At 39.9% G+C, this 16,979-nt stretch overlaps 1 protein-coding gene across 3 annotated transcripts in view; it reads left to right on the top strand.

Moving 5' to 3' along the window:
• STRN (striatin) overlaps positions 1-16,979 on the top strand; it is a 140,738-nt gene that overhangs the window by 92,756 nt on the left and 31,003 nt on the right. For 2 of the 3 annotated variants that reach the window (XM_088474398.1, XM_088474399.1), the window contains 3 exons: positions 2,628-2,771; positions 14,049-14,185; positions 14,407-14,582. In XM_088474398.1, the coding sequence (XP_088330524.1) occupies positions 2,628-2,771; positions 14,049-14,185; positions 14,407-14,582 (457 nt within the window). Of the gene's footprint in view, positions 1-2,197; positions 2,285-2,627; positions 2,772-14,048; positions 14,186-14,406; positions 14,583-16,979 lie in introns of all 3 variants that reach the window. The other variant, XM_088474400.1, reaches the window with a different exon arrangement.

A 16,979-nucleotide genomic window follows, 5' to 3' on the forward strand; every position in this document is an offset into this window, starting at 1 on the left:
CAGGAGAAGAGAAGTGCATAATCTATAGTTTGGGGTGCAGATGTTGGGAAACCACTCAGAACCTTTGGTACACAACCCCCAAAGGACAATTCATCAAAAAAACATTCCAGGAACACCCCAAAAAACGCATTCGAAATTTAGGGCGAAATTGGAAAAAGTGGGGAAACAACTTCAAAAACTAGCAAAATAAGCTTCTGGGTGTGCTCTAAGAAGGGGCCAAGTGTTTTGGGGATTGCAGGTGCTTGTATGACGGAGAAATTTAATTTTTTCTAAACTTTACGTTAGAGACATTAAAATACCCATTATCAAGCACCCCAAATTTGATGGAACTACTTATTTGCTCCAAAAGACACTGCTTTATGCCAAGACGCTAATAGCAAGCAATTACCACCACTTAAATACCCTAACTAGTTCAATTAGGGCTAATACTAAACTACCATAATGATTTCTGAAGTCAACCCATGTTTTTCAGAGTGATTCCCCCAATTCAACATGCACTTTTCACCTGTTTCACATTCGCTGGGTCCTGTTTTCCCCTGTTTAATAATTGAATACGGAGTAAATCGGGAGCGCGCACGAAAAGTTTTCGCGTCCAAAACACGGGAAGGCGGCGAAAAGTCAGGCAGGCGTAACTTTCTCGCCGATGCAAAACTAATTGAGTACAGCCCCATCCACCGCCGGTCTTACGCTGATCGGGATTACAGCGCTGGGATTTCGGCAGCCAGCATCCCGGCCGTCGGTAAGTTAACCGCATCTCGTTATTTCGTTATTTGAATAATATGTCTGAAGGCTTAAACATATTTGAGCAAAACTGCAGCATTGTATTGCTCCTTCACTGCATGATGTTTTACAAAAGTAATATTTAGATGGCCCCCTTTTTACACTTTGTGCTGAACCTGTTTTTATATAGAGTGCTTCTGTACAGAAAAGCTTATAACACTATCACCAAGATTGAAATAAACACCTGGATCTAATAGTAGCAGACATTTTAGCTACTGCTTGTTTAGTTTATACTGACTAGTAGGGTCTTCCCATCAGTTACAATGCTGCATATTCTGTTCCAAACTGGAGTCGCACTTGTCAGAGTATTTTCTTTTTTCTATCTTTATTGAAACCGTTAAAGTATGACCAAAAAGCGATAGATAGATAGATAGATATAATATCTCTATCTCTATCACACATACACTCTCCAGTTATATTGTCTATACTTATGAGAACTACCCAATTGTATTCAACAGTCCTGTTTTTTTAGACTGCAGGTTCAAAATTATAAAGAAAGCCATTCCTCCCCTTTTTGCCCAAAAGCAAAAAAAAAAAAAATTACAGTAATTTAATGAAATAAATTTGGCAAAACTAAAGATGAAATGAAACCCATACACTTCGGAAATGTTAACATTGGTCGTTGTGGGATACATGCCACACCATCAGAATGCACAAAAAGTCGATTAATAGTAAGGCAAATCTGTATTTGAATGTTTGTGCGCCAGATAGGGCAAAAAGAAAAAAAAAAAGATCCTGAGATGTTTACTGGATGGTCATAAGTTTTTGGGGAGATAATATTGGAGGCCCATGTTCAACCTGTTAACTTTACTTGTCCTTGTAATGTGTCTGTAGGTTTTTGTTTTGTTTTGTTTGTTTTGTTTTATTATTTTAGCTTACTAAAAGTTTTTTTTGTTTACAGCTTGCTAACCTATTTTATTCTGAACTGCGTTTGACATTTGACGTTTTACCCAGTTAACTGAATCTTGAAATAAAATAGGGCCTATAGACTTTACAGGACTGGTTGTTCTCTTAGTAAGGGTTGTCTGCTACATATCTAGAGCTCTCTGCATGGGTTATTCATACTGCTGCATCTGTAGCTGGGCACATAACTTGCACCATTCCCCGCATTCATACATTAAAGACCTCGTCTCCTGTTACTTTTAGACCAAACATGCACTTGAAGTTCGGTGTAAGAATACTTGCTGCTTCTCTTATTTTGTCCATTTCCTAAATCTGTAAATGACAGCAGAGTATCCGTATGCCCCTTAGCGATGATGGAGCCATGAGATATATTGATACAAAAATTATATAATATATATACAAATAAACATTTTTTTTAAAGTAGAGCAAATTTTACTGATCTAGGAAATGCCATGGACCAATGGTTAGACCTTTCCATTTCTTAAAGAACCTTTTGTCCCTAAACTTATAACAGGAAAAACTTCAGAAGAAATGTCTCAGCCTGTGTCCCACATTAAACAATCAAAACAGGGATGTGGGAGCATGTTGGAGAAAAGCTCAGGTAAGTGCCGATATCGGTGTAAGGACATAGTCACTGTGTGGGAAAAAATAAATCTTCATTCTTGTTGGCTGCCTTTAATGTGTTTTATTTACATGAAAGCAGATTTGCTTGTATTATCGGGTCTCTGAAATGTGGTTTGTATGGTTATATATGTATTCAGTGCTTGTGATTTTCCAGTAGCTTCAATTTAATATTTTTGAAAACCCAGTACCATATAAAATATCTGGTTCTGTGGCTTGAATTCACTCAGTCTGTTCTGATATAATGGTGAACTGAGAATGTAGTTTGTTATATGCATTTAAATTTGTTCTGCTCCCTGTGTTCCTTTTTGTTTTGTGGTTAGGGCCAAACCGATCGAAGCTCCAAGATATGCTGGCAAACCTTCGAGACGTTGATGAGCTGCCATCATTACAGCCCTCTGTGGTGTCCTCTTCAAGACCTGCAAGCTCACGCCTCAGCGAACAGGAAATAAATCGGACAGATGAAGGTGAGCTGCTGAGTATTTGGAAAATTGGTTTATTGTATCTTGAATTGCCTGTTTGACAGCTTTATTTTAGTTAAACCTTTACTATTTCCTCAATAGGTAGAAAAGGACTTTGCATCATTATAAAACATGTATATTTAACAGACTTGTCAACTGTACATAAGCAGTTCCTTACTTTTCTAGCATGTTAATTTAATTGCTGTTCTTACAGCATATGCCCCTTAATACTCTGGTAATATTTTGCCTATGCACAGAGACGACGTATTGAGCAGCTGGCCAGCGTGAATCAGGTTCTGCTCTCCAATTAGTAATTATAGACCCTCCCGTATCTATTTCTGCAGGCAAGGAAGTGATTATGTGTACAAAATATACTTTAGGATAAAATGTTGAGTAAATAGTGTCTTCTTCATAGAACTTGTACAGTAAGGATTAAAAAAATCCTGATTTGAATGATGGTGATAGTTTTAATAAAACTTAAAATACTTTTTGAACAGCACTCCTCCCAATTAGCACCTATCACCACAAGGTTACCATATCTGTAATATAATCAGAGTAAAAAAAAATAAATAAGGAAAAGGAGTCCAAATATACATTTCATTCAAAGTGTTGTATCCAACTACACAGTGTATAAAACAAGTTCTGTGTCCAATTCTGAGTTTTCAAACCTCCACATTAAGGTGTAATTATCTAAAGGTAGTTTTTCAGACCATTCTGCCGAATACTGTATATGTATCAAAGTCACAACATGGTATGTGCAGCTGCTCTGTCTCTTGTAGACAGATTATAATAGCAGGCTTCTGTGCAATAGTAATTTGTATCGGAAATGCTTTCTGATACTATTAACAAGTTTCAGCAATTGCCTTTCTCATTTTGAGCCAGGTCTACCATGGGTCATGTTCCCCTGGCCTATGTTAGTCATTTGGGAGGGGACGGTGTGGGGACGGTGTTATGCAGTGTGGCTTGTCTGATGTGGCGTAGCTGATTGTTAGGGCTCCAGGTATGCTAGTTTGTGTGCTCCGTTTGGGAACCACTGCGTTAAGGCATATCTGTATCCTTTATAATACTGAAAGCAGTTCCTGATCCTACTGCAGTTTAGGCTCTATATAACCCTGATATACATATATTAGACAATACGTTACTAACATTCTAATGTTGGCCAAAGTCTGCATGGCAAGGTCCCGGCTAGCCTGTTTAGATCCTAGTTTTAAAGAATGTTTGTCATTGGCCAATGAAACTGCAAGATACAAATGTTTTATACACTCGGGCAGAAATGCCCTACTTAAATACGAGCAGTAGATGGACGGAGTCCTATTCTGTGCTTAATGCTGGTACATCCGCACATGGCCCTCAATGGGTCGCTAGACACCTGACCACCAGTATTCTACCATTCTGATTAATGACCCACTTGTCAGAATTGTTTTTTTGTTATTGTTTGTATTACCTAAATTTCCAACACGTATGTAGTGTCTTCTGTCCAACGCTGTGATTTATTCTTGGATGTGTGGATCATATTTATTGTGTGTAATGTTTGCTTTATTTTTTTTTGTAATGTAAAACTTCGAAAATTCGAATAGACCCAATTTAAAAGAAAAAGTTTGGATTTGTTTTCTACTCTTTGGGCCAGATTTGCGTGCAATTCCGAGTGCTGACAGATCACATTATATTTAGTAAACTACACATGCAAATTAGAACAATTACAAGCAATTGTCAGTTGGCAGCATCTTGGCCCCTGCTCACATATGACTGAATGCTGGGCCGTTCACGCATAGAAGAAGCGTATTGTGGGTGTGAGAAGAGTGACTGTGTGCTGGGTACCCTTATGATTTCATTTGGATCTCCTTCACCGAGGATAGGGCTTGTACAAATTCAGGTGATAACGAAGACTACTGTCGCAAGCAGAGGGCTGGAGACGGTGCCATCGCACAGATGCATCGGACTCTGAATACAAGTAGATGTTCGCATGGGCCGGAACTGCAACCTTATTATGTGTGACTCGGACTCTGGTCCTTTGTTTTTATATGGACTCAGAGCAGCACCAATTTCTCATTATTGTATTTGCTGATCTGTTTACTTGTTGTTTAACTTACTTAACCATATTTCTAATCATCAAGTAGATGCAGTTTAAACATAAATAAATTCAAGAAGGCTTACTGAAAGGTATTTAAAGATGCTGTAAGGGAATAATAGGGATCACTGCTGTCCCACTTACAGATGTCATTTCTCATCTAGCATCAATTCGCCATGTAGCGTGATATACCTGCCGTGAGTGAGCCGCCAGGGCCCGTGCAGCTCTAGCGTTGGACTTTTTTTTTTTTTTTAAGAAAATGTTTGTCGCAATGCGATATGACTAGGATGCTCCAGGAGACACTGCTGGTTAATATGATATGTGACACTTGTATATCTGTGCGACTGAGACTGAAAACAGAACTTGGTGTGGAAAAAAGCTGCGGCCGTTGCATCGTAGCACTTTGTATGCTGATTGAGATACTCAGTCGCACACAGATATACAAGTGTCACATGTCAGATTAATGAGCACAGTCTCCTGGTGCGTTCTAGTCGCATCGCAACTAAAGCTGGCCACACATCTAAAGATTATCTGTCCAACCAGCCAACTAGTTGATTGGTTGGGAGCAAATTGCTGATTGTCATTTGCTTTCATACCTTACCAGATTTTCATTCCAAATGCCAGAAAATGGACAAAAACAGTTTGAACTATCATTTTCATCTGTTTCTGGCATTTAGGAGCAAATTGCTTATCAGTTACTCCCATACGTTACTAGATTTTCACTCCAACTAATCAACTAGTTGGCTGGTTGGACAGATAATCTTTAGATATGTGGCCAGCTTTAGACGCATTGTCCGTTAAAAAAAAGATGCCCGGGGCTAGCAGAGTCTTACAGGACAAGGTGCACCAAGAGGGGCTGTTTGGAGCGACTTCAGCAAAGACGAGTGAGGACACATTTGTATTACATATATTTCAGTGTGTTACCTGTGACAGCCTTTTTAAAATATCAGTGCATAATTGAACAGCCACTAAGGTGTCACTTTAATATAGCATGTGGTCAGAAATCGGCTTATTAAACTTAATAAATAATTACATTTTGAAACTTGAAACTAAGGATGCCTAATCAGTATTGCAATCTAAAACTGAATGCAGTTTAAACCTCCAACCATTATTTTTTCCTAACAAATCATGTTTTGAGGATTTCTGTCTGTGGAAGCAGGTGGGATAATTAGTGACTACGCTAAATAGATTAAATCACCTGTGCATGATTAGATAAAGCCAGTAAACGTCCTGTTGGTGGTGATTGAGGACTGGAGTTGAGAACCCCTGGTTTAAACCATGTCTGTAGTTCCCTTTAATGAACAGTGCTACATAATACATTGCCACTTTTCAAATAAAGGATAAGTGCCAAAATACCTAAAAGCCAAAGGAATTCTTTTTGGTGCATGTTTCATTGTAAATTATGTTGCCACTGCAGTTTTCAAATATCAAGTAATTGCATGTAAATGAGACTCGCCATAAACTCTTTTCTGTTCAGGTTTATTAGAGCATAGCTTGAATAGTATGATTTTAGTTGTTTGTGATTTAAATTAGATACCCCCTTTCTAGTTCTGAATAGGAACCCCCTTTGTTCCTAGAATAATTGGAATTCTTCATCCACTGATTCAACAAGGTGCTGAAAGCATTCCTTATGCTGGGCATACACTATGCAATTATCTGTCAGATATCTGTCCAATATGGCTGGTTGGAATGAAAATCTGGTAATGTATGGGAGCAAATAACAATGAAATTTGCTCCCAAACACTAGACAACAGACCAGATTTTCCTTCCCACCAGACAGATTTGACAGATATCTGACAGATAATTGTAGAGTGTATGCCCAGCATTAGAGATTCTGGTCCACGGTGATATGATAGCATCACGCAGTTAATGCAGATTTCTCAACTGCACATAATTGGATGCAAAACTGGCAAGCGGCCAGGAGACTTACCTGCTTTTCCGGGGGGGCCGGGAGTGTCACGCGATTTTCGTGAGGCTCCTAAGCGTTTCGGGAGAGTAGGTAAGCATGAATCAAGGGACTAAGGCTGGGTACACACCTAAACGACCAGCAATCGGACCTATTTTGAGGGCGATTTGCCTTCACACTGGACATCGCATGATTGCCGGTACACACTTAAAAGATTTATTGACTGACGGAACAGTCACTGTTCTGTCCTTCATTAATATGTACAGTCTCACATGCGATATTGCAAATTGGGCATACACCCTGTACGATATGCCCAATTTGGCATTCTGATTTGGCCAAATCGTGCCGATATTGTCCTGGTGTGTATGCACCCTAAGACAGTTTATCTCAGAGGTTCCCAAATTTAATTCTCAGGGCAACCTAACAGTCCAGGTTTTAAGGATATTCATGCTTAACCACAGGTAACTTAATTAGTATCTCAGTCAGTTTGATTTAACCACCTGTACTCAACCATGGATATCTCTAAAAACTGAACTTTTGGGCTGCCTTGATAACTGTGTTTGGGAGCCTCTGTTTTAGCTAATACAGTTTATCTGTGAATAGTGGTAGTTTGATCAAGAGCGTGACAAATGGATAAGAAGGACTCAGTGCTGCAATCCATTTGATATTAAAGGACATAGCGGCAGTAGAAAACAATTAAAGATGATGCTACCATGGATGATTAAAATCCAGCCACATGTCAATAGTGATCAAATGATTTGTGATAGCTGTAGGAAACAAATGAAAAGGGATTCTTTAACTGCTGAGGAAAGTGACACATAAATGGCACATGCAGGACTGAATCAGCTTCGCAGTCTTTAAATTAAAGTTGAAGCAGTGTAGGGGCATCACCTATCGAGAGGAAAAGAATGAAGGAAGAAAACTATTGCAAAAGGAAAGTTTTATAAAAAGAGATATTCCAGGGGAACCCGTGCCTGATAGTTTTCTACTGCTGCTGTGTCCTTTAATATCAAATGGGTTGCAGCACTGAGTCTTAATGTACTTTTTATCCATTTGTCACGCTCTTGATCAAACTGTATTAGGTAAACTGTCTTAGGGCGATTATGCACACAGGTCCACTGCGAGAAGATGCTAATGTTTGCAATCGCTATGCCGTCGCAGGCCAACATAAATACGCCCACTTCCCCTTTCTCACATCCATAATACTTTGCAAGTCTGCGACAACATCGGTACCATCAAGTAACTTTGGTAACTCACGCACAATTATACAAGATCAGACCTTACTCAGATATTGCTAACGTCGACGCACGCAGTGGAGCTCAAGCTGCGTATGCCATCGCAGTGGATAGTTTATGTACACCCCTGTAACACCTCTGACACACCTGCGTTTCGCCGACCGCCCCCTACCCCACGTTATCACCTCCAAACCAAATGCTCACTTCCTGTCAATCACTCTGCGATGGGTCTGCATGGTATCTGCGATTGCGGTGAAGCCTTCGCACATGCACACTGCGATGTATGCGCAGTACGCAAAAATCATCCATAGTCGCAATAGCGATTCCTAATGAATCAGGCCCTTAGTCCCTTCTATCACCAGTACTCAATGCAGAAGCTGCAGACAGATTGAGAAGAACACAGTAGGGGATGGCCATTGACCATCAATAGTTAACAAATATTGATTTACTACCGATGGTCGATGGTTTTGTCATTGATGGCAGAGAGCCAATTCTTTTCTGCCATCCATGGTTTTTTTTCTGCTCATGACACAGAATTTAGTCCTGCCCCTTGGTTGTCTGCTAAGCCCCGCCACCTTTTTTTATTTTTGATTTGACCCCGCAGATTGCCAGACACCCGGCAGCGGTGGCCATCGAGTGGTTCAAACCATTGATGGTTTAACATTGTTGTTATACCATCGATGGGTTATCACCAATGGTGCCATAGATGGAAAACCACCGATGACCTTCCCTAGAACACAGAGAGACACTACAAGACAAGTCTGAACTTGCCAGTTGCATGGTTAGTGCAAGAAGGGTTCAACTGCCTTAATATATTTTTTTTACTCCTGTTCCCTAAGGCTTCCCAAAATGAAACTTTTATACCAAAGAGAGATTGTATTTAAGTGTATAATATAATTGCAATCCTGTAGCATAAACACTCATGTATTACTGAGGGCTAAAATTTTACATATGAAAGTTACTTTATGCCGTCTACCATCCTACCAAATTTCACAAAAAGTAACTTTTTTTTGTGATGATTTGGCATGGAATAAGGGGTTTGTTGAATCCGCACAGGAGAAAATATAATTTGAATCTGAATTAATCACTTATAATAATTTTATAACCAGTTTTATTCATCATTTCTAGTGGGTGTTATCCCCTATTAGTTGGATATAGCTGGTGGTGCACCATAGGATTGGTACAAGGTACTTATATATAGAGTGCTGAATCACATAGAGATGACTCAACATAAAGAATTTTCCTTGGTTTGGTGCACTCTTTTATGAGAAAAATGTATTTTGTTTAAAATATAACTTTTACTTATGCTGGCCATACACGCTACAATTATCGGGACGATCCGCCCGATATTGGCGGATCGCCGCGATAATTGTAGCGTGGGGGGGCGACCGAGGGTTAAATATTGCTCGGTCGGGCATGCTGGATTGTCCAGCATGCCCGTCCGATGCGATATTACCCGGTAAACTGTCGGTCGCATCGGGCAGTGTATGCCCAGCGCAGCCGACAGATAGACATTTCCTGTGTTCCTTCCTACGGAAGGAACAGGGAAATGTCTCCTCCCCCGGGGGCGGAGCGCGGATGTCGGGCTATACACTGTGAGATTTCGCTCACAGTGTATGCCCTGGACATCTGCGGCTGGCAGCCGGCCAGATAAAATGTCTGTCGGTCTGACAGACATTTTATCTGGCAGTGTATGCCCAGCATTAAATATATTTAAAAAATATATTTTATACATACAAAACACAACACGTGCAGACAATATACGCACATATGTAACAATTAGTTGAAAAAAAGTTATATTGAAAAAAATATATAATGGCTCAATACATTTTTAAGGTCTATGATTATGACCTGTGCGCTTATCTCTGTATTTACATTTCACATTTGCAGAGCACATATAAACCTTGAACAATAAAGTGAAATATTTAAACCACTGAAATAGTCTGTCCTATATCATTTATTATGACATTTGTATTATTACCAACTATAAGGTCTTTTAACATATAATTTAATCACCAAAAAATATTTTTGTAAGTGTTAAGTATACATTCCCAGAGTCATAGTTCGTATATAGGAGTGGTTTTTATGCTGCAGACTAATCACACCCTCATAATTAACCGTTGTAATTTATCAGGAGAAAGGAAAATAATTTTTTATATAAAGTAACATGTATTATATAATTATGCTCCTCTCTCAAAAAACAGTAATCCCTATCACAAACCTGAAGAGATTTATAAATCATGCTATTTATAGAAAATGTTGTAATACAGCAGTGCTCTGTGATTGTTACACATTAGGTGCATACAGTGATGGTAACATAGTTGTTTAGCAATAGCATGTATACAATGTGATATTAATCACCACATAAGATACTTTGTAATGAACAGTGCCCTGAAATTTTTGCACATTAAATATGTATAGAAAGAGCAGCATAGTAATTTAACAATAACATGTATACAGTGCACTGTTACTAAAATTTATGGAGGATAGGCTCCGATGTGAACAAGCTCTCCAGTGAAACGCGCGTCATCAGCCAACGCCGATATTGCGGGTCTCATTAGGGCGCCCATGTGACCCGGCGGCCTCATCCAGTCTGCACACTGGGAGATTGCTCCCGCACACCCCACCCTTGTCTTCTTACCGCTTCAGGAAACCAAGGTACTTCTGTCAGCTCTCATATCCCGCTCTCTCCGGCGGCTCTGCCCCGCACTGTGTTACACACAACAGGGGGACACCAGAGCTAGCAGGGACAGCAGACACCGGCTCTATGCTCTCCTCTCTTCCATCTCCCTCACTTCCACTCTGCACTTAGGGGGTCTCTGTCTCCCTCTGATCCGTCCGATACCATCAGGTAAACGGAGACAGGGGTGAGAGGTCTTCCCCCAATTAAGGCAGAGTACTATTACAAATTAACTTTTCTCAGATTATCTAGAGATATATCCTCCATAAATTTTAGTAACAGTGCATTGTATACATGTTATTGTCATAATAAATGATATAGGAAAGTGGTTTAAATATTTCACTTTATTGTTCAAGGTTTATTTGATGAGACCATATGTGCTCTGCAAATGTGAAATGTAAATACAGAGATAAGCGCACAGGTCATAATCATAGACCTTAAAAACGTATTGAGCCATTATATTTTTTTTCAATATAAAAATTTTTTTCAACTAATTACAATATATGTGCGTATATTGTCTGCACATGTGTTGTGTTTTGTATGTATAAAATTATTTTTTTAAATATATTTAAGTAAAAGTTATATTTTAAACAAAATAAATTTTTCTCAGAGTGCACCAAACCAAGGAAAATTCTTTGTTGAGTCATCTCTATGTGATTCAGCACTATATATATATATATATATATATATATATATATATATATATGCATGCATGCAATGACCCAATACTGATTCTGGGGATTCCAGCGCTGGCATTCTCAGCACCGGAATCCCCACTGTCAGTATTGGGTCATTCCATCCAGACACCTGCCAGAATTCCGGCGCCGGCATCCCGTGCCGGAACGTGCAGGCCGTATAAGGCCCACATAATCATTTGGTCTGGCCCTAGAAGCTTTTTTTTCTACTAGCCTCATCTGTCTAGCAGGGTGCCTAGAATGGCACCCTGCAACCAGAATCTATGCAGCAGTGTCACCTGGAGCGTCCTTAGGGCGTTTCAGATGGTCACACCGCTGCCCTTACAGCTCCCCGGAGCATCCTCAGGATGCTCTGGGCATTGCTGTAATCACCAGCAATTGTGGACCCGCCCCCGTGTGAAGACACGTGGAAGGGGCGTGGTCTGCACCGGGCCCGCAAATGTTGTCTATAACCAAATGGTCCTCAGCAGAAAAAAGGTTCCCCGCCCCTGCACTAGGGAGGATTAGGGTTAGGCACTAAGGGGGGAGGGGTAGGGAGAGGGTTAGGATACGACCGAAAGCTGTCTGTATCCTAACCCTGTCGGGATTCTGACCGCCAGGCTCCTGAGTGCATGCATCCCGTACCCAACCCTTGAGAGGGGCTGTGTGCAGCAATAATGTATGAGGACACATCAGTACTTTAACTATTAAATCACTGAATTATGGCTAACTGAATACATTTTTTTTGCTTGCATCATTGATAGATTAGTCTTTTGGCTTGCTGACTGGTTTCTCTAGCTTTAATAGAACCCTACAATATACAGCATTGTCGATAATTGGTCATTTGTTTTACTAAAGCAGGCTTGGCTGATGTGAATAGTAGGAGGTATGGCGTGTTGGTGCCTGTGCAGATCTGTTCTCATGATTCATCTGACTCCTCCACACTTGTTCATGTTACAGGAAACTGGTTCCTAAGCAACAGCTTTCCATACATTTTCCTTTCCTTCTAATCTTAAACCAAGCATCTGCCACATTTGTTGTGGCTGTCAGTGTATCGTGGCATCTTCATATTGTACAGTTTGCAGAAACACTTAAATCCTCATTCCCTCATAGTCCGTGTGCTAATGATTTTCATAAATTGCAGATTGTGACAATTTTCAATTATTCAGTTTTACTGTAGAGAATAAGTAATGTTGTATTTATTCAATTTAACGAACAGCACAACAGGTCTTAACCTATGGGTGTGAACCAGAAAAACTGAGTCACCAAACAATGGCCCTCATTCAGAGATGCATGCTAAAGCCGCCACAGCCGCAAATCTGTATGCAGTGGCTGTTATAAAATATGCAAACGTTGCAGCCGCTGGAATTTGTATTGAGATGTCCACCAGCACCTTTGCAAATCCGAACATCTGCTTTCAAAGAGGCAGCTCTGTCGCAGATCAGTCGATTATCGGACTGCTGAGTAACCCTATGGTCACGCAGAATGGCCGAAGGGACTGAGGCGCCTTTAGCCATTATTTCTGAGTACGGGATTGCAGTCACAGGCTGACATGCCCTGAAGGCATGCAACTATTTCCGTTGCAAAAGGAGGTACCTAAGTTGGACACACTTAGTTTGAAATGTAGATGAAGTGAATATAGTGGTAGCATGCTGGAAGTTACGGGTAGGAGAGAGTGAGGTGTTAGACAGGACAAGGCCAAGCACTCATCCAGGAGCCTACTCTTATTTCTAACCAGTGTCCTGGAACCCACTCATAGATGTTTACTGTAACTAGTTAGATGATTGTAAGTCCCGAGAACGTGAACTCCCACTGAAATGCTAGCCTTGGTGTTAACTCTTCATTTAGAGTGGATAACTTTATTCTGAGCAGTAGAACGCTTACTCAGATCTGTTAGGCCATGTTTAGGGATGCTATGCATACCTGAAGGTACCATCCAAGTTATAATCTGATATTGCATAATGATGTCATCAGTTATAAGTGGTGGATGTGTAAGTTGTATTGTGTGGCAACTTTTTTGCTTATAATGGTGTAAAACTTTTAGAATCAATATATATACAGTGACGTACAATGTGTTCTTGGAGTTTAAGCTTGTTAATTGTTCAGTTTGGATATGTTTTCTCTACACCTGGGGCCAAATGTGATAGGGTGAGAGCTTAGAAAATGTGAGGGTTTAGCAGAAATCTCTCACATTGGTCAAGTTTTATCTTCAATATGTGAAAACATCTGGATGAGAGTTTAAATCGTGAGTTTTTTGAGTTTGTATGTTCTCAGACTGTTACATATTCTAAACTCTCACCCTATTACATTTGGCTCCTGCTGTGTCAGTGAACATAATGTATCTCTTCCCTCAAGCAGCTTCCTGATTTACTATAAATCTAGGGCTAAATTAGAGATGCTTATTGACGTTATAGTCTACAATCATATGGCGTAAATTGTATGTTTTATAACCACCAGTTATCAATATGGGACCAGCTGCGCGCAGAATAAAAAATGCTGCTGCTCCCAAATAGATCGATTTGGTTGGAAGTCATAGAATTTATTGTATGCAGTTACACTACAAAAATCACAGTTTTCGTTTTATAAGCGCACAATAGTAGAAAAAGAATCCAATCATTCATCTGTTAATATATGTATTACTGTTGGACAGTGTTAAATTTGTCTATTATGTAGATATGTGTGTTTATATTAACAATGTAACTTAATCCTGTTTTGTTCAGTTGAAGCATTAACGTTCCCACCATCATCTGGAAAATCTTTCATAATGGGAGCTGATGAAGCATTAGAAAATGAGCTTGGTCTGGGAGAGTTGGCGGGCCTTACAGTGGCCAACGAGGCAGACTCCTTGACTTATGATGTAAGCTTTTGTGAAGTGTTCTGTATTGTAAATATACACAATATATTATGTTTATATTTGCACAAATTGTAACCACTGCAGAGATTTTCTTTTTTATAGTTTGTTTTTTTTGTTTTTTTTTGGCAGACTCCAACGCTAAACCCAAAATTTTATTAATATGCAGTAATTCTGTAATTTGACTCACATTTATAGAGGTTTAATAGTTTCCCCTTCTTTCACAGATTGCTAACAACAAGGATGCGCTTAGGAAAACATGGAATCCCAAATTCACTCTTCGAAGTCACTTTGATGGAATTCGGGGCCTTACGTTCCACCCAACAGAGCCAGTCCTTATAACTGCATCAGAAGATCATACATTAAAGATGTGGAATCTACAAAAGACTGCCCCTGCAAAAAAGTATGGAATCATTTTATTTTAATTTATTATAACTTTTGCTCTACTTTTCTTATTTATTATCTAACTTGAAGTGACTGCTATTTAAAAACAAACAAACATAGGCAGGAACTTGAACCTATTCAAATGCATTAAAGTAGATCTGCAGCCTACTCACAATTTGGTGGTCTTATCAAATACCTTCATCATACCTCATTAAAGAACTAATACTCATACACTATTGACAAAGGTCTATATGAAGTAGTTGTCTACAGTTTTATGTTGGAAGCAAAAATGTGTATAAAAGGCTAGTGAAGACCTTGTCCTTGTTTATTTCCTTTCTCACGTACATTTTTCAGTGGTCGACGTGGAAATTTTGAATAGGGGATATGGAAATATCAGGGGGTTTTACTCCAAATCCTGAGCCCCCTGATAATTCCATACCCCACTTCCTCCTACCCACAGCACACCTTCCCTCACAGTCATCGTACACCTAACACACCATAGCTCACTGCACACTTCTCACCACAGCACACCGCCCACCTCACCTTGCTCTGCTCTGGTGACTGCGGTGCTCCCTTCCCCAATCCTTGTCCTTGGTGGCACTGGTATTTTGAATTCAGCGCCAGCCGTGAGCAAATGACAGCTCGCGGTCAGGCAGCCCACGTGGCCGTCCCCTGATTGGCTGCCGGTCTGCGAACAGTGATTGGCTCGCGGCTCGAGCCAAATTTAAACGCACTTGTTGACCGGCGCTGGGACAGTGGCAGTCCCAGCGCCGATCGAGTGCCAATATGCCGCTTGCCACCCCTGATTGGCTGCCAAGTCACGAGCCATGATTGGCTCACAGCCGGAGCCAAATTTAAACAAGCAGCAAGCAGCTGCTTGTTGACCGGCGCTGGGACAGTGACAGTCCCAGCTCCGGACTGGTGCCGAAGTGAAGTGTCGGTATGGCATACCGTTTCATACCACCACACTTCAAGCACTGGGTCACATTCTGTATATGTTTAGCTTTGAATTGAAAGACCACAACAATCAACATTGACATTTCTATATGAAGAAAACATTTTGTTCATTGTTGTCTTTCAGCTGTAGTTATGTTCCAGTGAAGTCTTTAATATAATTTCCTCTACCCCTTGCCTCCATTACATGCAGCTGAAAGACCAAGATAACTTTCCTTATATGACTTGTTCCTAGTTTTGATTCCACCTATCTACACAATGAACATGTCTACAACCTTTCACTCACTGTGCTGTCTCAGGAGAACCATCAACCTAAAGTGGTATCCTACTGCAAAGGGGTGAAAGAGTATGTCTGACATGTTTTATATAAACTTCAGTTATTCAACTCAGTAATATGGTCTTTGATCTTGGTTTTGCTTGCTCTTGTATGGAAAGTTTAGGAGTCCTTTAAATATTATATAGATTTATTAGAATAAGTCCAATTAGCAATTTGTAAATAAAACTTACACAAGCAAGTAAAAACACTTCTTTATAGAAAAATGAAAGGCTTTGCATTATTGTGCTAAATAATATACATTAATGTTCATTTGAATAAATGTTCATTACGTTTGCTCACTCCTCTGCTGCAGGTTGCCATATAGAGTAGTACTTCTCTAACTAAGTAGTCACAAATCCACCGACTGGTTTGTAGATGCATTGATGTCACAGTACCACTGTCGACTACTTGAACTGTATAAGGTGCTGTAGATGTTAGAGGAGTAGCCAAGCATCTGTAATGGTTTGGGGGCTAACACCAGTGTGCTTTTATGGCTTTGGCCTCAATAATCCTTTAATTTTTTCAGTTACTGTAGTTCCCAGTTCATTTTAATGTTAAAACCTTTGCCTTCCATTAGAGGGCTCAGATGATTGTATATGATACAATATTTTATATTGCTGAACAATGATTAGAAAGAGTCAATAAAAATATCTAAAATAGTTTTAATGGATGTTAATAGAAATTACAACTTGCAAGTCATGTAAACATTTTTCAGCCATCGGTTTTGCTGAACTTAAGCAACCCGCTCCTTAATACTGCCCAAACTAAATGGCTAATGGCAATATCAGCTTGGTGGCTGTCCAACATCTTGTTATAGATGTAAAAAGTAGTATGCCTGCTATTATTGCTTTACATAAAGCATTCATGGTGCTTGGCAATTATGGATAACTGAGTGCGTCAGAAAGGACGTCAGCTATGCAGCCGTGTGCTTATCTTGGTGCCAGCACAGACCGTCTCCTATGACTCGAGTAATGGTAACCATCACTTGCATGCATGGAAGCAGCCATTATATAGACTGTACAAATGTCCCTGAGAGCGTACAGGATATGGTCCTCTGGATTTAGTGGCAGTACGGACACATTTTACATCTATTGATGTTACATTGGATGGTTTATCATGAACATTGGTACATAATGGCTTTCTCCA

The sequence above is a fragment of the Taudactylus pleione genome, unplaced genomic scaffold, assembly GCF_031769625.1.
Source record: "Taudactylus pleione unplaced genomic scaffold, aTauple2 ptg000154l, whole genome shotgun sequence".
NCBI lineage: Eukaryota > Metazoa > Chordata > Amphibia > Anura > Myobatrachidae > Taudactylus > Taudactylus pleione.